Source organism: Taurulus bubalis (genome assembly GCF_910589615.1).
Source record: "Taurulus bubalis genome assembly, chromosome: 3".
NCBI classification, from domain to species: domain Eukaryota; kingdom Metazoa; phylum Chordata; class Actinopteri; order Perciformes; family Cottidae; genus Taurulus; species Taurulus bubalis.
The window spans coordinates 13,543,763-13,565,010 of NC_136591.1; the positions used below are offsets into that span (position 1 = coordinate 13,543,763).

The 21,248-nt window shown below is 42.0% G+C and overlaps 1 protein-coding gene across 6 annotated transcripts in view; it reads left to right on the plus strand.

Annotated features, from left to right (window-relative positions):
- nrxn2b (neurexin 2b) overlaps nt 1-21,248 on the plus strand; it is a gene marked incomplete at both ends in the record, with an annotated part of 555,176 nt that overhangs the window by 237,425 nt on the left and 296,503 nt on the right. For all 6 annotated transcript variants that reach the window (XM_079216104.1, XM_079216103.1, XM_079216106.1 and 3 more), the window contains 3 exons: nt 12,065-12,184; nt 13,530-13,911; nt 15,833-16,023. In XM_079216104.1, the coding sequence (XP_079072230.1) occupies nt 12,065-12,184; nt 13,530-13,911; nt 15,833-16,023 (693 nt within the window). The remainder of the gene's footprint in view (nt 1-12,064; nt 12,185-13,529; nt 13,912-15,832; nt 16,024-21,248) is intronic.

Below are 21,248 nucleotides of genomic sequence, written 5' to 3' on the forward strand. Positions count from 1 at the left end.
GAAAAGTCAATCCTACTTCCATTCTCACACATGGTCTGTGTGTGTATGTGTGTGTGTGTTGTGTGTGTGTGTGTGTGTGTGTGTGTGTGTGTGTGTGTGTGTGTGTGTGTGTGTGTGTGTGTGTGTGTGTAATAACTATTTGGTAAATGATGCCTGCAGTGAGTGACTGAGGCCAAAAAAGGAAATAAAGAACACATACTGTATAACGAATATTGTATAGGCCAAAACGCTCTCCAATGGCTCAATTTTAAACACTTGAGAATCTCATGGTCAGTGTAGGCACCTGGATTTCTGAAGAGAAGGCCTCAATAGTTCAGTCCTCTTTCAGACCGCATTCATTGCTACGAAGCAAGCAGATCTGTTAAGTTCAAGAGATGAACCTGCTCAGTTATTTTTAAACAAACACAAGTCTACTTTGTGTTATGCTAAGCCTGCTGAAACAGCCTGCATGTGTCTCAAAAGATTTAAAGTACGCAGTATGTCAAGAAGGCTCCTCCCCCTTCAAACCCAGAAATGCAGATATTACAAACAACACTTTGTCCAGATGATGATGACTTTACTGAGACTGATTAATGCATGGGCGTACTGATAGATTTCACAAGGAGCTCCTGATGCTTGTACTCCATATACAGAGTATAAAGAGACTATATTCTGATGGTTTTGTTTGTATATTGTATTTATTTGTCTGTTTTGATTATTGTAGTATTCATTGCCTATGGTCCTTTGTGTTTACCGATATTTAAATTATGTCTTCTTTGCTTCTATGTAGAGCACTTTGTGAACTTTGTTTTTAAAGGTGCTATATAAATAAAGTTATTATTATTATTATACATAATGTTATTGTTTAACATTGTGAATGTTTAATACTGGTTAAGTTCCAGTTCACTATTCAGTCCCAGCTGAGCATGCAGACTATATAATATAATGTAATATAATGGTCTTGTGTTATCTGGCTTGCTAGACACATTATATATAACCTTCTGCATAAGAACTTCTGATTGAATGTGAAATGTGTTGGAGGTTATTATTATATGTGTGCATCATGAAGCTGGCAGGAGATTATACTGCATGGAAAACATAATTTAACTCACCATCAGTATCCCACTGCTATAATTATAATAATCCAAATAGAATGTCAAGAATTGTTGATTGGTTTGATAGAGGCTGGCATTCTACCAGCTGAACACACTGTTGGTAATTATAAGAAGAAAAAACATATAATATAACACTATATTCCCTTTCAGTAGGGCTGGGCCATAATTCAATATAATAATCTAGCTCCTTTGGATGGATTTATATCACAATTAAATCATATATCAATTTATTAAGTGATGAACATTTATGTCATCTACATTTATAATCAAAAGAATAGCAGATTCTCAATCATGTTTTTCAGGGAATATATTTTAAAGATTGTGGTTTTGTTTTCACATCACCTTACAATGCCTAATCGGTTCAATGTGATCAACTAATTCAGTAAATTAAGTTGACACTTTCATTAAAAAATGTCCCTCAAGTTCTTAATTAAATGAGAAAATACTGTATCACTACTTATTTTCATTAGTATTTAAATCACACAGGAGTATACAGAAATAGGCTTAACCATTTGGTTATTTTATATAGAGTATTTATTTATTTATTGAACCGCCAGGAAATTATATGGTGATAACATGACCAAGTTATGAAATGACCCATATGGGGCTAACCTCCATGTGTGTCATGTTCAGCCCTATATAGTCCATATACATTATTGTGTATTTTATAATGATTATATTTTATATATTAGGAGGGATAGTGTCAGTGATCTTAAAAAAATGTATGTTTTCATTTACCAAATGTATGTTTTATATTAAAATATCTATATATATAAAATATCTTGTCACTCATTCATATACAGTATACCTTTTGGATTTATCCCTTTTTTATTTGTTATATATATTCTTGCATATATGTACATACATTGTGTATCTGCTGGCCAGATAATTGTATGGTATTTATCTCATAATGAATCAGTGATATTGTTTTGCTGTGAGTCTCCGGGACACATTACTCCACGATGACAAACATGCAGACTCACAAGGTGAAAATGTCTGTAGAGGCTGTTGATCCCACGAGGACACTGAGCATCTCTGTGCAAAAAGAGAAAGACCTGTTTGCTCTTCATAAAGGACAGCACCCACACAGTTTTGCACACGGCGTCCTCAATCTGGCATTAGCATCTCTAATGAACGTGGTTAGCGTGTGAGAGTGGTGGCAGAGAGGGCTTCGCTGTGCATGAGTTAAGGCCCCGCCGCCCAGACACCAGTCGCCTGGAGTAATCAAGTGTGAAGGTTGCGAGGAGCAAAGAGACATTAACCTCCCAAACACAGGCCGTCATCACCGTCTGCAGAGGGTGTGTGTGTGTGTGTGTGTGTGTGTGTGAATGAGGGTGAGTGCTAGGTCTGGTGAGTGTGTAGTGTGTGATTGTGTGTATCTGCCTCGTTTATTGCTGTCTGATGTAGAGTGGATTGTGAGGGTGTCTAAAGGGAAGTGTGCGAGTGCATGCTGCGTGTCTGCAGTCTGTGTGTGTGTGTGTGTGTGTGTGTGTGTGTGTGTGTGTGTGTGTGTGTGTGTGTGTACTTACAGACTTTCACATATACAGTATACTCAGCCGTTCTATCTATTTATTCAGATTTGTGGTCAAATCCGGCCACGCATGCCGCACTGTCTTCCCATCCAATACGATCCCAGCACGCACTATTCCCATATGGCGGTACAGTGTGGCTGTGCCTGTTTGACATGCCACTGTGTCGGCTGGTGTGACGCCATGCTGAACCGGCCCGTCTGCTGCAGGCCGAGCTGGCACATGGGAGAGCTCACTGGATGCAGGGATGAGGGAAAGGTCATTGGACCTGGGGTTTGGCGAGCTGTGGCGTCCAAAAATTCTCCTGAACTACATCCCTCCACACGGTCCGGAGCATAAACAAGGGTGTGATGGAGTGTGAGGGTGTGTTTGTTTTCAGAGGAGACTCAGTGGGTATGCACTTATGACAAGTGGATAAGCTGTCCATCTTTCTGTTCCCCTTCAGCTCAAGGCTGGCGGAAGTCATAATGAAGGTATTAATAGGAGGGTGTTTTCATGAATGCCCCCCCTGAAAAAAGAAAATAAATGAATCTAACTGGAATGCGATCTTTTGAAGGCATGTTGCAATGTACAGCTTTTCATGCTCGCAGTTTTACACTTTCTGTGGATGGGTTCCTCGTGGTCATCGCCAACTGGATGTCATAGTTTACTCACCTATTTATTCCTGGTTACATCACAGGATAGAGGTGTGTGTATTGTGGGTGGAAAGTTGGAGGATTAAGCTTGTGTTTGATAATGTTTGTGTGGGTTCTTCGAGTGGGATTGCAAGTGTGCATGTTTGTTGACGTAGGCCACATTTGGTAGCTAATGCTGAAATACATTGTCTTTTTTGCATTTGGTTTCAGTACGATGCAATGTGTCTTTTGTCTAGTTGAGGTTCATTTTAGGAACAAAAGATTAACATGCCAATGAAAGTGTATTGTTTAATACAAGTTATGGTGAAGGATTGGGGTTAGGACTGAAGCCAAGAGCGTATGTATCATTTCAACATATCTTTACGTCAACCAATTAATTTCCTGCATGCTGGTGAATTGTTATTTACCAATTTACTTATACAAATGTATATATAAATGCATATTACATTAAATGATATCATATTACATTTGTATATATAAATGCAATATAAATGTCTATAAAGGAAAACACAAAATTGAGACTGCAGGTGACAATTACAAACATAATGGCATACAATGAAACGAGGCTCTCGGTAATTCTGTTTTGCTTCCAAACATGTAATCTCCCGAAGATCAATTTCTCTCATTTAATGTTGTCTCTGCTGAGTCTACACACATCTCAGCATGATCTACTCCTCCCTCCTCTTTTGTGTCTTTTAAACTCTTTAAATGTGCGCGTGGCACCTTGTCACGTCAGTGATACATTAATTAATTTAAATTAATTTTTGACCTCCTGGACTTTAATTGCTCAAATTTGTTTCTGCTAACAATTTCTAAAACGTTCTGCAAAAAAACATTTCATTCACACATTTCAAGAACATATATTTGATTTAAGTGCATTAGTGGTGACTATCTGAGGCACTCTGAAAAGTAATATTACACACATTAATGTCACGATTAATGTAATGCCACAAAATAACACTATCAATACAGATGTGTGTAATGTGTGAATCTATGACATCTTGGGTTGGGTCAGGTTATCAGTGTGTGTTTCACACCATGTCCGGGGCTCCTTTCAGTGCAGCAATTAGATTTGCAGTATTTATAGGATTTGTTCATTTGGGTGGGAGGAGAGCATTCAGCCGTTTGAACTTAAGAGACAACACATTGTGAGGTTCTGTTAAAAGAAAAATCGATAGCAAGTCAAGCGGATTCAGAGGGGATGCAGTTCAGGAAGGTGCTTTAAAAGCAGCGGTACCTGGGACAGATGAGCTGTTTGTGGACGTGTGTGCGCAGACAGTTGCATGCCGTGAAGCAGAGTCATTTAAAGGTAAAAGAAGAACGTGTTGAAGGAGGAATAAGAGATACAGAGGAGACGGAAGAAAGTGTATAATTGTGTGTGTGTGTGTGTGTGTGTGTGTGTGTGTGTGTGTGTGTGTGTGTGTGTGTGTGTGTGTGTGTGTGTGTGTGTGGGAGGGCGTTCCTCTTCATTACCGGCACTAAGGAGCCATGCCAGGAGCACAGATGGCAGAGGAGAGAGGGGGCACGGGGGTTGGCACGTAAACTGCAGCACACACTTGCCCACTGCGTACATTCACGCACTCGAAACCAACATGAGAAGCATGTATATATGAATGTCCTCAAAGCTCAATATGCTCTCCTAATAATTGTGATATACAAGTCAGGTATAATAAAAAAAACTGATTTGCAAAGGTATCACATGCCCCCACACACACACACCTACACATGACACCCTAGCCCGTGGTGTTCCCGTGCCAGTCTCTGGGCCGGGAAAGCAGCAGTGCTGACGCTGCATTTCTCTCTTCATTTTTTTTTTTTTTCACACACACGCACACACGCACACCCACCCACACACACACACACACACACACACACACAACAAAAACACCACACACACACACAACCAACACAAACACACACAACCCCTCATCACCACTGATGCTCTATAACCTAAGAACTAAATTAACATTTTACAGCACGTTTTTTTTTTTTAAATGGGTCCATCTATTTCTTTGTGTTTCTTTATCTGTAAACAAACAAACAAACAAACACACACACACACACACACACACACACACACACACACACACACACACACACACACACACACACACACACAGACACACACACTCTCTCTCTCTATCTTTCTCTCTCTCTCTCTCTCAGACCCCCAGTGGTCTAATTAGAAGCACTGGTCTGTTTGCACAGTAGGGAAACCGGGTAGCATGTTTGTGTGTGGGAGATGTTTCTATTGTGCACAGCATGTACTGCTCTCCTCTGCAAGGTTGAACGGAAGAGCAAGCTCTCACACGTCCTCTCTCTCTCTCTCTCTCTCTCTCTCTCTCTCTCTCGTTCTCTCTCTCTCTCTCTCAGACCTCCCACAATTGTTGGGAGGTAAGAAAGCCATGTAGTCTCAGTTCATAGCCTATACTACCTACAGTACACCTAAAAACCGCCTACAACCTCACCACTCTTATACTTTAGCTGAAGTCACTTTGTTACATAAAATCGATCTCTTATTTTTTTAATTCAACACATTTCCCCTGATTAATAGGCCGAATATAGACATAACTTAGAAATCAATAACAGAAAGACGCTGTTATGGTCAGTAAGCCCTCGGAGGCTAATTTAAATAGTTTTCTCTCCTGTAACTTGAGAACAGGTTAAAAAAAAGAAGAAGACAATTGCCAGTGTCATTGATTTGTTACTTTCTTTCGACTTTGAAAATAGTTGGGGGAAAAAATGTTTCGCCAGGTAATTCTTTTTATTTATTTGAATTTAATATAATTTGTATTTATCTAAGTTTTGTAATGTTTAAATGCCCCAAAAGGCAGCGCTATCCCATGTTTTAAATATGAATAAAAGCATTCATGTTTTCCCGTAACGACAAGTTAGCCCAGATCAACATACCTCTCTAGCCAAAACAAAGACATGACAGTAACACACAAGATATGTGCCTTGAGTGTATGGAGGAATTGCACCTTGAAGTCCTATGGGTTAGTAGTGCATTACAACAACAAGCTCGGAGAAAAATAATCCTAACAACAACAACAACAACAACAACAAAAGATTTACCAGCCAAACCTTTTTGTCACCTTTCTTCCCAGATGGAAAAAAACTACTTATTTTTGTGTTTTTGTTCACACTTGCCTCTCAGGGCTCCTGTTGGTTAGTGATACTGGAAGCATTTTGTATCTGCTGGCTTCTGGGTTTTATTACAAATTTCAGATTACATCATTGCCTCAGGCACAGATTAGAGAAGGAGAGGGTTTTTGGGTGGTGATGCCATATGGTTGCCTTAATATAACACTGTTTAGCCATGCATGCTTTGTTTTTAACAGTATAACTTTTATTTTTCCCACATTTTGTTTGCAATTTCTTGTCTGGTACAGAATCAAACTAGCATAGTAGAAATAGTAGAATAGTAAAAAAACAGCATCATGAAATGCATGTTATGTCAGAAACATTTCCTTTTGAACATTATAAGCTTATATATATAGCCAAAACAGTGTTTTTGTGTTTTTCTTGCTTATTTCCATATAATACTGTGTTGAGATTTATTTATTTTTAAAATGTACCATTTTTGACAACACCATTTTCATCTACCGCTGGCCTGGTCTCCTCTTTACGTGTATTTCATGCAGCTGCACCAGTATGTGAGATGGTTCATATATTGTACAATGCGCTTTCCCAGACGGCGGGACAACAGGGGGCTAGCTGGTTGTGAAATGCTAATTATTAACATAAATAAGCTTTGCACTGATACTGCATAATGCAGCATCAGTGCATCTTGCGTCAGTACTACCTTGATTGAAACATCTCTCCGTCTTGCTAAGCGTGAATTTAATGAAGACGTCTTTTTTTCCCATATGAATTCACAAAGAATCCCGGCCTTACAATTCCCCCTGGTCATCATTTGGTCTCTCTGGTTGACTTTTTATCCTCCTCTGCAGTTCTGCAAGAAAAATCCATTTCAATCAGCTGGTATACACCCTCATCCCTACGTTTTCAGCTATCTTTCCTCAGTCTCCTCCTCATGCCCTCTCTTCATCAGTGTCCTCCCTCTTTCCTCAGAGTGGGGCTGCTGAGCCGAGAATGAAACAGTGGAGCCATTTTAATTAGACTGCAGTTCACTGTTATATTTTCTTTTCTCCAATGTGCACTTGCAAGTCTGTGTGTGTGTGCGTGTGTATGTGTGCGCTTCGTGGAAACTCGTGAACTCTAAAGCACGAGTACTAGCTAGCTCCACATAATAATGTTCTCTTCCAGGGAATCACAGAGCTTGACCTGGCATTCGCTCCTGTATCCCGTACTTGAGGATGGCAGGGTCTGTCGAACCTCGTCAGAGAGGATATCATGCTGTAGTTAAAGGGGCTCTACTGTTATGTAACTCGACTAACATAGTAGCTTTGGTTCCCCTGCTCAGTTGAGTCTGACATATTTGGGGCACATCATTGTTCTATGATCCAGGATTCTGTTCAATGTTACATTTCTTTAGTTTGGTGAAAGCTGGTCGGAGACTTTCCAATGCCACAGTGGGGTGTTTTAATGAACATCAACGTATCCAACCATGGCATTTTAACATCAATGTATGAACAGTGTTGTAGTCAAAGCTACCTAAACCGAGACTAGGTCATGACCAAGACCAGAATGCATCGACACTGAGAAAAGACCAAGGCAAGAGCAAACCAGGACCTGGACCTCAAATTGAAAAGCGAAAGATCCACATTCCCTCGCACCTGCAGCGAACAAAAGAGGATTCCTTTTGATCAAGTAAATAATCTTTAAGACCTTTAAAAAAAGTGGTTTTGAGACCCAAACTCAAGACCAGGATTGAGCTTGAGTTCTACAACACTGCAGCTCAGTCTGGGAACCAGTGTGACTGAGTCGATTAGCTCAGTCATCACATGCAATCCCTCATGGCGAGTGTTGACTTGCTGGCCCGCCCTGCTGTTGCCCCTGACCTCTAAAATCTCAAACAGTCTATCTACATATGCTCAAGCCATCTTGACAATGGTTCTCACCCCATGTACGACTGCATGACTCATGGCCGGATCTGTTGTCGGCTACTGCTGGACCAGCGGCGGACTTATCAGACGCTGCCCGTGGCTCTTTCAATGCTGTTGTTTTGGCCACGACGTTGGCCTTATTCCGTGTTCACAACGGATGCGACACGAATTTGCGGCGCCGCGTCCACCGCGGAAGTTTACTCGCGCGAGTAGAAAGAGGGTGTTCACACCAAACGCGAATTCGCGGCGTGACCAAAGGGGCGTGGCTTAGCTCTGTTGCTTGCCTCTGTGAGAGACAAGCGACGAAGCTTTCATTTCCGCTATCGACCATGAAATAAATAACCACTAGTTCTGCTTTATATTTGTTGTGGAAGTCCCAAACATGTCGGAACATGAAACGCCCTCGTATTTGGGTTCATAACATCATCCGTAGCTGCACACAGCTCGGTGAATTTCACCGACTCCTCCAGGAACAGCGTCTCGCGTATCTCAGTAAAATGATACCGATTATGCCATCCACCATGGAAATAACCACCAGTTCTGCTTTATACTTTTTGTGTTAACTCCAAATATGTCGGAACATCAAACTCCATGGTGTCTGGGTTCATAATATTATCCGTAGTCCCACAACAGCGTCTCAATGAAGCCGCTACCAGCGCTGGTTCAGGCGGAGCAGCAGGAGTTTCATTCAGAAACGGGGAGACGGCGGTGGTGACGGGCGGAGCTTCTCAACGCTGATTCTCAACGCTGATTGGCTGCCGCAACTTTGCGTCACGCGATTTCTCTGCCAGAGTTGGGATAATTCAACTCACGCGAATTCGCGCCGCGTCCTTCGCTCAGTTCGCCCCAGGTCAAACGTTCTGTTTGCGCCGCCTCCAACGCGTCTATCTCGCCGCACATTCGCAAATTCGCGCCGCAGCGTGTCTGTGGATTGACTTAACATGTAAACTGGTCGCGCCGCAAATTCGCGTCGCGTCCGGTGTGAACACGGCATTAGCGGTGATTGTTCCTCTTTGGCCGGCTTCAAGCCCTCTGGCCAGCATCAGACTGCGGCGCGCTCGTTAGCTTAAAAACCATGTCCGCAAAGCTCGCTGGGTTTGCTGTGAGGCCAGCGTCAGTCGGGGATGACCTGGTATCATGCAGCATAAACAAAATGAAACTTGCCTCATAGGGGTGTTTTTGCTTGGAAACACATTCTGTCTTTCTATTTCACGCACCCCAGGCTTCTGAGAGGGCGCACTGCTCCATCAGCGGTCCAAAAGACATCTTGATCTCTCTGCCACCTCTACACAGTCAGAGAGACTTCCCTCATCTCTCAATTCCTGATTGGCATCATCGAAATGCTGCCATCGTTGACGGATGAGCCGCTTAACTCTCTGAAGTTGTTTTGATTAGAGTTTCGACGTAGTGATCATGTAACTGCATTTGAGTACTCACTGCTGCAACAGCAACCGCACGGCATGAACAGAGACCGATGGCAACAACCTGCCGCCATTGGCTGGCGGCTCGTGTTCCATTGATCCGATTGCATTAATCAAGTTGTGTTTACAGACAGAACACAGCGGCGGGTGATGGGTGGCTGCTGGTAATAATGCAACAGCCCGCAAACATCACACCTCTCATTCATGGTGTTCCGACACAGTCAATGAAACTAACCCACGCCTCTCCAGCTCCCATGTGCCACATTTAGAAAGTGGAAGGCAAAGGGATGGACTGAGGGAGCACGGGAACTAAAGAGACGAAGAGAGGGGAAACTCCTGTTTGTGTGATCGCAACCCTTTCCCCTGCTGATCTCCGAGACAAAGTGAGACGGCATAAGTGGCAGGACAAGAATTAATTGCAGTTTAATAATCGCCAGATCGTTTATTAATGAGCCCTGTGTCCCCCTTTGTTGTTCCAGCATCGAGTACTTCTCTCTGCCAGTGGCTTAATTAAAGGCTCGGTGGATCATGGGCGCCCAACAGGCCCCCTAACCTTTACCACCTTCTGCCACCCCCCTTAATGTTGCTTGGTTAGACCAGGCCAGAGCAGCCTATATATCTTTTGCTCCCCGTGGTTAGTGGTGTTACGGCCAAATGGCTCCTGCACGGTGTGCAGTACCGGCTCTTGCTCTCCTGAAGCCAAACCAAAAAAGACAACAACCGTATTCTTGAGGTGAGCCATTCCCATTAATTTGTGGTGCACCAGACTCTTCTAACTTGTAACCATCTTGCGTCAGCCAGCCGTCGCTGCTGCTGCCCTGATGCTTGTTTCTCTGTTCTTACTTCTTTTCTTGGGTTTTTGCTACCCTTCTTTTTTTCATCTTTATCTGTTTTCATATTTTCCCCCTCTATCATCCTATCCATCTCTGTATCAGCTTTAACTTATCTGCCGGCAACTTTCATCAACCCATTGCACTCTTTGTAGCAATATAGCAGCCTTTCCCCCCCTCTGTTTACTTCACACATGGTGTGATCAAAAGTGTCTCTCTCCAATTTCATGTGGCTGAAGACAAAAAGCCCATAAAAAATATATATATAATAAAAAAAAGTAACAAGAGTATATGGGAAAACTATTCTCCAGCGGGCCTTGTGTGTGTTATTGCCATCAATTGATGGGATTTGTTTTTCATTGAGAATACATCATTTATACACACAACTGGGAAGGGGACAATCACATTTCACCAGGATGCACTACATCATCCAGTCAAGCACCTTGTATTATACACTCAAGCTGCTGTCAGCCAACCAGTCAGAAAAGAGCCACTTTCCAGGAAGTAGAGTGGGATTTCTAATATTAGATCAGGATAAAGAAATTGTCAGTGCCAGTGGTGTGAGAAAACCATTGTCTTTTTATGTTTTCTTTATTTGCCAGCCACAATGGCTCCAGAGCTGCCTAAAAGTGTGCCCAGTACAGAGGGGGCTTTATGGAAGTGACTAGTCTCCTCCGGCTTTTTGCTATTTCAGTCTGCCATGCTGCCAATGAGGTGAAAGTCTCCCCTCATTATGTTGTTGCTTACAGAATCTTCTTCTTCCCCCTCATCACTGATTACCTCCATCTCGGTGCCATGTCACCGTGCACACCCACAACTGGCAGGCCTTCATTGCAGCTCCCGCGTCCATGTGAGCTGTGATTTTCCTTTTTGGTGCACGTCATGGTGCATTGAATGAGGGATTCACGACAGCTGTTTTAATGAAAATCTCCCCCGCTGTCACTCCCTCACGCTGACAATTTGTTCTTATGTTGATCCGTCATCTGTCATATAAATGACCCAATCCCCACTTTGGAAAAACGATTGGGGAAATATTGCAAGCCCATAAGCCTTTGCATCAAACTGTCCCCTTCAGTGGTGAAGGCGAAACAACAGCAAGAGGGGGAAAGAATGTCCTGCTCCCCCCATCAGGAGAATCCTCTACGTGCTTAACTGAGACGTGAAACACAACTCCATATGATGTTTGTAGTGCAGCATCTCCAGCTGCCGTTGGCTGCCTGTTCTAATCTTCCCACTTCCTTAACTGGTGACGAGTTATTCGTCCCGCTGCCTTTGATGACATTCTGCGGTAACACCATGAGCGTTTGAGAAAACATTCGATTTTACTGTCTGTCGGGCCGGATATTTGATTCCTTTCATTTTCCAGTGTACTGGGAGGATCCATAGTGTGACTGTGTTTCGCAAACACGCAGGTTTTCTCCAACAGCACTGTCACCTACTAAAACCTACTGTGTGTAAACTCTGTGTGTGTGCGTGGGTGCATGAGTAAGCACGCACTGCATTCCCGCTGTGCTGTTTGTGATTTGGTTTCTCCCCCCGACTACAGGCAAAGGACCTGAGACGCTGTTCGCCGGGCAGAAGCTGAACGACAATGAGTGGCACACGGTGAAGGTGGTGCGAAGAGGCAAGAGCCTGCAGCTGTCTGTGGATAACGTCACAGTGGAAGGTTAGTTATGTTCACTGCACAGAGGGAATAATTGAGTGTGAGAATGCAGTCACTGATCCACGTTCATCACTCCACAGACTCCACACACTAACACATCCACCCACAGAAAGTCAACTGTTTTTCCACTTGTCACTAAAATGACTCATTTGAGAGCGGAATATATCTAATGATAATGAGAGACCTGGAGGTGGCATATGGTTTGTTAATGTATTGTTAAACTCCTATTTAGGGAAAGTGGTAACACGGCAACAAAAAAAAAGTATTAGCATATATTTCTGAGATAACTATGTCTCATTTTAAAGGCTGGAAATGGATAGTTGCATCCCTATCCAATCCATACAGATGAGAGGATTAAGTCATTGTAATTTGTACTTGGTACCAAAGACAAATGAAAGAGGGAGATGTTTTTCAAGCACATACTGATAGCACTGAGGAACAGGTTCTGCCAACTTCTGAGAAAATAGCAAGAGAAGGATGAAAAGGTCAAGAGACAAGGTGGAGTGGCGGTATTGCGGCCCTGGGCAAAAGGATGGCAGGGCAAAGGGTGAAGTGAGACAAAGGCGCAAGCTCGATGAAGGGAAGGGAGCGAGCACGCTGAGGCCAGAAGCAAGGAATGACCCTGTGAAGTTCTGACTGGTTTACAAACTGGTTCATGGGGAGGAAGACAGAGAAAGCACCCTCGGAGACCGTGCATTGCTGGCCAGGCTTCAGTGTGGAAGGCATTTTAATCGGCAGCTTGCCAAGCTCATTACTCCGCATCTCCCAGTAAACACAATGTAAACGGTGGCATGGAGGGAGATTTTCTGCAACATTATGCATTTATAATTTGATTCACAGCAGGTTAGACAAGTTGGGTCAACTTTTGTGAACCTATACAATTAAACCATAGACTGTGCACACACTGTTTTAACAAGCAGCTAAAATCAATTTAAGATCTAATAAGCATATGGAAGGTGTGCCAAAACCATATAATAATATAATATATATATATATATATATATATATAATAATAGTGCTTATCACTAAATTACTAAAGCATAAGCTGTAAATTATGCTTTACAGTGCTCGATGTATTTTAATATTTCAAAGATTAAATTAAATTTGACATGCAATTTCCACAGCATAAATTAATCTTTAGAAGTGAGACGCACACTGCTAGAAAACATTAAATGTGTCTGTGTCTAGAATGGTTATAACACATTCATACTTCCTAAAATGTGCCATAATCCTTAACATTTACGAAGGATACATTATGCTGCCTAAAAGAGAACATTGCAATGAATGTGTTCCCATATTTGTTGATGCTGTGTTTTTTTTGTATTCTCCATGTCCTCCACCATTTCAGGCCAGATGACTGGTGCCCACACACGTCTCGAGTTCCACAACATCGAGACGGGCATCATGACCGAGCGGCGCTTCATATCTGTGGTGCCCTCAAACTTCATCGGCCATCTCCAGGGCCTGACCTTCAACGGGCTGCCCTATCTAGACCAGTGCAAGAACGGCGACATCTCCTACTGCGAGCTGAACGCCCGCTTTGGCATGCGCCACATCATTGCAGATCCGGTGACGTTTCGAACGAAAGGCAGCTACTTAGCGTTAGCCACTTTGCAAGCTTACGCCTCCATGCACCTCTTCTTTCAGTTTAAAACCACCACGCCTGACGGCCTGATGCTCTTCAACTCTGGAGACGGGAGTGACTTTATTGTCGTGGAACTGGTGAAAGGGTGAGTCCCATGTGATTCAGCAACTCTTTGGCTTATTTCTTTCTTGGCTTTTACTTCTTCTCAAATCTACCAATGTCAGATGAAAGCCACTCTCTGTGTCCTCAAAAGTCAAGCACCGTCCTTTGATTTGTGCTCTAATATATCACTCTGCAAAGGGATCCAGCCCATTTCCTGCTAATTTTAACCCAGTTGCTCACTGTGTGAAATAGAGTGCAGAGCCTGGTGAATCCTCAATGATCACCACATAAATCACATCCTTCATTTATAATGTGTGTTTTTGGCACCACAAAAACAACTAAATAAACTGATACACAGCTTCTTCTTCTTTTTCTCACAGTAACGCAGATCAGTGAGTGATTTAATGCGGCTATGAATCAGGTTTAGCTGAATGGAATTACTTTAATGCAAGTAATTTGAATCAGCTGCAGATTCCACTGGGAGACAGAAAGTAGAGACATATTCTTGTCTATATCTCTTGGGTATTCATTTTCCAATCCATTAACTGATAACAGTTAATGTAGGATTTTAAAGCAAAATGCTATTCTCTGGCAGGCAAAGTATTTGTCGAAGCTAGAAGCAAGCACAAACCCCAAATAAACTGGTTCAGACGGTGAATTGTATCGCCCTAAAAGCTGTTCATAATTAGAGTATCTAAAAGAGGCTTTTGCTTGTGTATCTATAGTCAGCACCGTTACAACACAAAGGCCTGAGCTGCCTCTGCCGCACAAAGACAAGAGGCTACATAAAGGAACTGGAATAGGGGGAGAAAAAAAAACAACACATACCTTGGATGAAACCGCTACAATAGCCTTAACCCAAAACACAAAAGACAGCCATATTTTGAGAAGGGGGAACTGTGTTCCCCTCATCTGCTTTTGGGCAAACAGGGGCTTTTGAAACAAAAACAGGTTTTTTATATTTATACGTCCAACCAAAGTAAACAAATCGCAAATCCCAGGCCTCATGTACGGCCACAAACACTGATGATATTATTTATTTCAACAATTTATTCTTCAATAGAGAATAAAATGGGGACTCAGAGACAAAGCACTAGAGCACTTCACTTCATCAATTGGAGATTGAGAAAACATGTTATGATGAGAAATACAGTTTAAATTCTAACTGGTGCTGTTGATTGTCCCCATTTCAAAAAAATATTTTGATTTCCAGCCTACAAACAAATTCTTGCATTTGATTTGTAATAATGATGATGATGTAGAAATAGTAAGAGATGAAGGTTATCACTGATTGAAGGGATGATAAAACAAAAAATGTTTGGCCAATATTGAATACATTTCATAAACATGCTATCAGAACTAAGCTGTTATAACAATAATATCCAGAATATGTACCCTAATGTGCGTATAAAGATGTTTCAGTGAAGTATAACGTCTGCCTGCTGAGCCCCGATGATCAGCAACAGTGACTGTATCCGATTTTTACATCTGAAGCTCTGATTGAGGTTTTTGATTGACGCTTTAAATGTCTATCATCATATATTACAATGTTGTCACCATAAAAGGTGTGATTAATTGTGTAATTTATGGTGCTAGATTGATGTTAGTTGTATGTAGTGATGTGTCCTTTCGTGTCGAGGCTTCAAAAAAAGCTTCAATGCTTCAGGAAGCTTCATCTCGCCATCACTAGTTGTATGCCTCGATGATGCAAGCGGGGGTTTTTGAAAGCCTAAACGCCAACAAATATGGAATGAAAGAGAATATCTCACGCTCCTTAGGAGATGGTTAATCACGTAACTTAAAACATATTGCTTGCAAAAAGCTTCTGGGTTCCTGGTTCCTTCAAGGTTCCCAAGCGATCCGATTACCCATTTGAGATGTTGAGTAACCATGATTTGAATATAATAAAAATGTAAACGATCGCCCAACCCTATTGACACATACTCTGATTTCTTTCCTCACAGATACGTCCACTACGTCTTCGATCTTGGCAACGGGCCGTCGCTGATGAAGGGCAACTCAGACAAGCCACTCAACGACAACCAATGGCACAACGTGGTGGTGTCCCGGGACGCCAACAATGTGCATACCCTCAAGATTGATTCACGCACCGTTACGCAGCACTCCAATGGAGCCCGCAACCTGGACCTCAAAGGTAAGGGCAGGCTGTCCAGCTTTCAGTGATTCTTTCTTCTCAGAGAACATTACCACTGACAGAAAATAAGTATACCAGCGTCATCCTTGTTCTGTCCCTAAGTGTTGTTGGAAGGAGGCCACGGACTAATGCCAGCTCAAATCCATCTTAGTCAGGCCCACTTTCAGAATCCCTTTTAGAATAGGTCCACTTTTCATCCATTGTTTTTTTTGTATTTGAGGAATTCCTACTGTCTGATTTGTGTGTTTATTTTTTTCCTAAAATATTGGACATTTCAGTGCCAGGGCCAAGGATAAACAGAGAAAACTGAATGATTCTGCCATAAGTAAATATGCTTGCCAAACAAGAATGGACAGGAAGTGAAATAAAACGTAACAAAAGCCTGGCCTCATCTGTGCTAGCCTATCTTCTTCACCTTGAAAGATACCCCCCACCACCACCCTCTTCGTTCAGCAGATGGTTGGCTTTACAGGAACAGGGCAATATAAGAGCAATTTCCTTTACCAATTGGTGGACAGATATGACCTAAATCCAACATCGCAGACCAAGGTGAAAAAACAAGAATCACACCAGAAACAATAACAGCTTATCACTTTATCCCTCTGTGCTCCTTTTTTGCTTTCACTTGCTTTCACCATCACATTGGGTATGCTTGACTTTTAGCCGCAGTACGACGACTATGTTTTGATGGAGACACCTTTATTTCTTTGACTCCCTCCCTCATGAATCATCTAGAAATAATAGCCATGGTCGCGAGACACTTGAACTTGAATAGGTATATGAGGTCTGCTCGGAGGCTGGCACTGGAAGCTCAGGTAATTGTTAGCTTCAGACCTCAGCAGTCTGGTTTTCTGATACTGATTCTGTGTTATTTGGATGCTTGAGAGTGGCTGCCTGTGGAGCGGAAGAGTAACAGCAATAGACTACAAGTAGAAAGGCAAAAAGAAACTGAAAGAGGTATATACATATGATGTTGATTTTGGACAATGTGTGTGTCAGTCCGTAGCAATGTTAAGATGAGCTCTAGATGATTCACTTTGATTTTTCCCGTCATGTTCCTGAGTAGCCTCTTGAGGCTGCGACGGGTTGTTGTGTAAGACCTGTTAGAAGTCAGGGTGTGCCCCTAGGCCCACTGAAGGATGAGAGAAGGCAAAAGATCAAAAGGGGCCCCAAGGTTTTTTGGGGGGAAATAAATTATTTCTTGACAGACTTTTCTTCATGAGGGTATGCATAGTGCAATTAAAAAGGATGATCATAATGTGGGGGGGGGGGTTCTATGCCAGTGTCCTCACGCTGTGTTACAGACAAGGGTACGGTACACACAAAACAAACCACCGGGATTGAAGAGTATACAATTATAAACAGTGATTTTAGCAGCGAGCCATGTAATTAGCAGCCTGATCTCCCCAAATGTCATGGTGAAATACAAATAAAGTGCATCATGCACGTAGCCGATTATATTTTTGTCGCATATGCCTTGGTGGAGGAATACACTGTAATCATCACATTACTTGTGTGCTCATTTCACAAGACTTGATGTCAATAGAGGAATCAGTAATTACTCAATATAATGAATGCTTGCTTTCAAGGTTTTTGAATACATCAAGCTGCAGTGCAATGTGTATGCGTTCCACATTGTGTGATTAGGAGATAAAACTAGTCTCCTGTGCATCCATGCACTCTTTGCTACATATCTACTCTCCGACAAAAAATGTAGCAATTGATGTCTGTAATGAGGAGGGTTTTCCTTTTGATTGGCTGCTTCTGTCTCGGTTGTGCTAAACACTGCTCTCAATACACCCAGAGGCACTCACTGAGATATTGCAAAGGGGTAGTTTGGATATTTGAAGTGTTGTTGTCTGAGGTCTTTATCCACAGTCGGGCCGACACACCCCCAGTTTGGAGAAACAGACGGGAGTATCAGCAGTGGAGCAAAATGTATTTTAGACACCGAAGAAAGTCTATATCAGTTTTAGTGTAAACTATATTTCGAATAATTTCACCGCTTTATCTTGTCGTCAGAGAGCCCTTTCCGACGGAGAACTGTCGCTGTTGTCTAAGCTGTCTTCGAACAAGACTCCATTGACAAACAATAGTAATTATACCTCAGAGAATACAGGAGTTGCTGGTCTACTGCTCGCTGGATCTGTTTGTTAGTTTTTGTCATTGTGTGACTTAAGTGAATCCAAATGAAGCCTTTAAAAAAACAAAGTCATGTGGCTTTGGAGAAGGTAGAGAAAATGGTTCAGTTCCCTGGAAGAAGGGGCAGTCTAACGGTATGGTAAAGTGGTGAAAATATTCTAAATATAGCGTGCACTTGAACTGATATTGTTTTATTAGCTGTCTACGGTACATTTTGCTGCCGCCCCCGTCCACAGCAGTGCGTTCCTTTGCTTCTGTGCTGGGACTCCTTAATTAAGTACCTCGTACAACCCCATTTAAAAAAATCTGAACTATCCCTGCGTCTTACCCAAGACCATTATCCTACGTCCTCCTTGTCTGCAAACATGTTGAACTTTCTAATCAAGCACAAGTGCTTCATAACAACACCCCCTCCGCAAAAGAGATACACACCCCCAGCTGTCAGTATAGTTTACAAGATGTAAACATAATCTGCTTTCCCATTATTGGGACAAGCAGTGTATTAGCATCCCTTCACTCAGCTTGAGTGATTAATAGACAATTCTACCTCCTTATAAAACACCACCAACCGAGCGTGCGCCTTGAGGATCCCTCAGCTGTCCGCCACAGAGGCATGCAGCGACAGTGGGCTCATTAGCATATTCAATCGTACAGACACACTATTGAATGATTCGTCCCACGAATGAAACAAAAGGCCGTTGTGCATTTTCAAGGCCCAATCAACACAGTTTACATGGCTGGGGAGCAACTCTCCATCTGTGTTATTAATCTGTGAACCACAGTGTCGAAAGTTATTTTAATGGGTCCCTTTCTTTATCTGAACAACTCTTGCCTTTTGCCTGCAGGGGATAATAGTGTGAATCTCGCTTCAGAGGACTTTAGCGGGGAGACAATGTCTTTATCCTCAGCTCTCTCGTCTGATTGGGCATTCAAACTTTGCTCTTTAGTGCTGTGACCATCCCTTTGCCAAAATATTATACGCAGACACTGTACTGCTATAAGTTCCAGACCAAAAACTGGGTAAGTGATGAAAGACTCTTGACTAATGCATGAACATATGTTCTATCTAGCATGATAGGAGGAGCAGAGTGTGCTGTGTACGCTGTTCGGAAATCAAACAGAAGGAATGGCAACAAAAAGCCATTTTTCACAATTACTCTGCTCTGTTTTAAAAAAACAGATTTTTCGAGCGTAATCTGTGTAATTGCCCAGATAAAATGGGGAAAATGGGTTTCGTGCTCTGTCTTCCCTTTCTTTGTTTTTGGACAAGCAAAAAAAAATTCAAGGCATCCCTCTTTGTCAGCTAAAGTATAGTGAGGGAACAACACACACACACACACACACACACACACACACACACACACACACACACACACACACACACACACACACACACACACACACACACACACACAGTCCCCAAGCATAGCACCGAGTGGATTTAATTATGTGTAGTGAATGGCAGTCTGAGAAGAAGACATGTTAAACATACACCATCCAGAGGATACTGCTTTGTCATGCTGATAACAACCTGCAGAACACGGCAAGTTATTGCCATGAAATAGCCTTGTTGATTGTTTAGTGCCACGCAGTATAAAAAAGGTCCTATCAACGATGCCAAACAGGATTTTCTATGCGATTTGCGATCTGTAAGTCCTATTCAAGGCCGAAGGATGGAAAAATGTGATAATAAAAATTTAAAAAAGACAATTATCTAAAATCCCAAGCTAAATATGATGCCACTGTTGAGGGTTGTTTGGAACTTTGAATCAGTGATTGTTCATTTGAATGTGACACATAGGACCAGCACTTGCAAATGCAACCTTAGTCATAGCTGACTCAAACCATCGTCAGTGTTATGCTGAAGAGAGGGAGGAGGGATATAGTGTTCCTTACTACATACACATGTTTCACAAGCATAGTACATCATTATCAAACTAGGACTGCTTGTTCGGGTCAATTTGATCTCCCTTCGGTCAGGACAGAATTCTTTGGGCGCTCTGTTACTCACAGGGCGGGGAGAGTGGAGCATCTTCTATTCCAATTGCCCAAAAAACATGTAAAAGAGCATTTCTGAAGCTCAGTATAAACAAACCAAAAAGTCAGATTTCCTTTAAAGACAATCGATTATATTCATTGAATTTTCTAATATGTTCATATCTAGTAATATTCAGCATGATATTCGGTCTGTTATAGAATGGTGAGCGATACTCGCCTCCAGCAAATGCATCATCAGAGGAAGGAAATGACATGTTTCTTAGAATCTAAGATGCAGTTCAATTCCATTTTATTTTGTATATACAAATGACAAATTGGCCTCTTAAATTTGTGTACAATCTGTACACATACAACATTCTCTGAGATCCAGTGTCTCGCTAAAGGACAAGGTAGCATGTCGTGCATTTGGTAAAAGGGTGGATTGCGCCCACAGTTTCCGAATAAAAGGAAATGAATGTAACCTCTTTAAACTCTGACGCAGATGCAGCACTGTATGTTTTTTGTACATTCTCAACAATATGTACAATATATAATGTAATATTCCACTGTCGAAAATCTAGCATTCAACCTTGCTAATGTACAGGCAACAAAAGGGAAGAAATCTTCAGGAGATCAACAGAGGAGGATCCCTCTCCCCAGATTGACAGGAGCAGTAGATGTCATGTGTACAGAATGAACAACGTAACAGAGTTACAACACATTCAATGCATATGACATAAATTATTCATATAATCAGTAGTAGTAGGCATGATGAAAAACTATCAACAATAACAGCAGTAGTGGATGTAGTAGAATAATAATGATAATACAATCAGTAATGGTATTGGCAATACTAATTGCAATGCAACTAATAATAACATTGATAATAGCAGGAGGTGTCAGGCAGGACCAAGGTCCAGATAAAACCAAGATCCATGTAAACTTGTGAGGAGAAAAAGCACAAAGACTCATTGATTGTTTTTATTTTTATTTTGGGATCTTCTGACTTCCTAAAATGGGGATCAGTTAACAACCTCCCTCCCCGGGCGACACTTTGATCCAATAGAAATGTAGTTAATTATCACTGAATAAATTCAGCTAAGAAG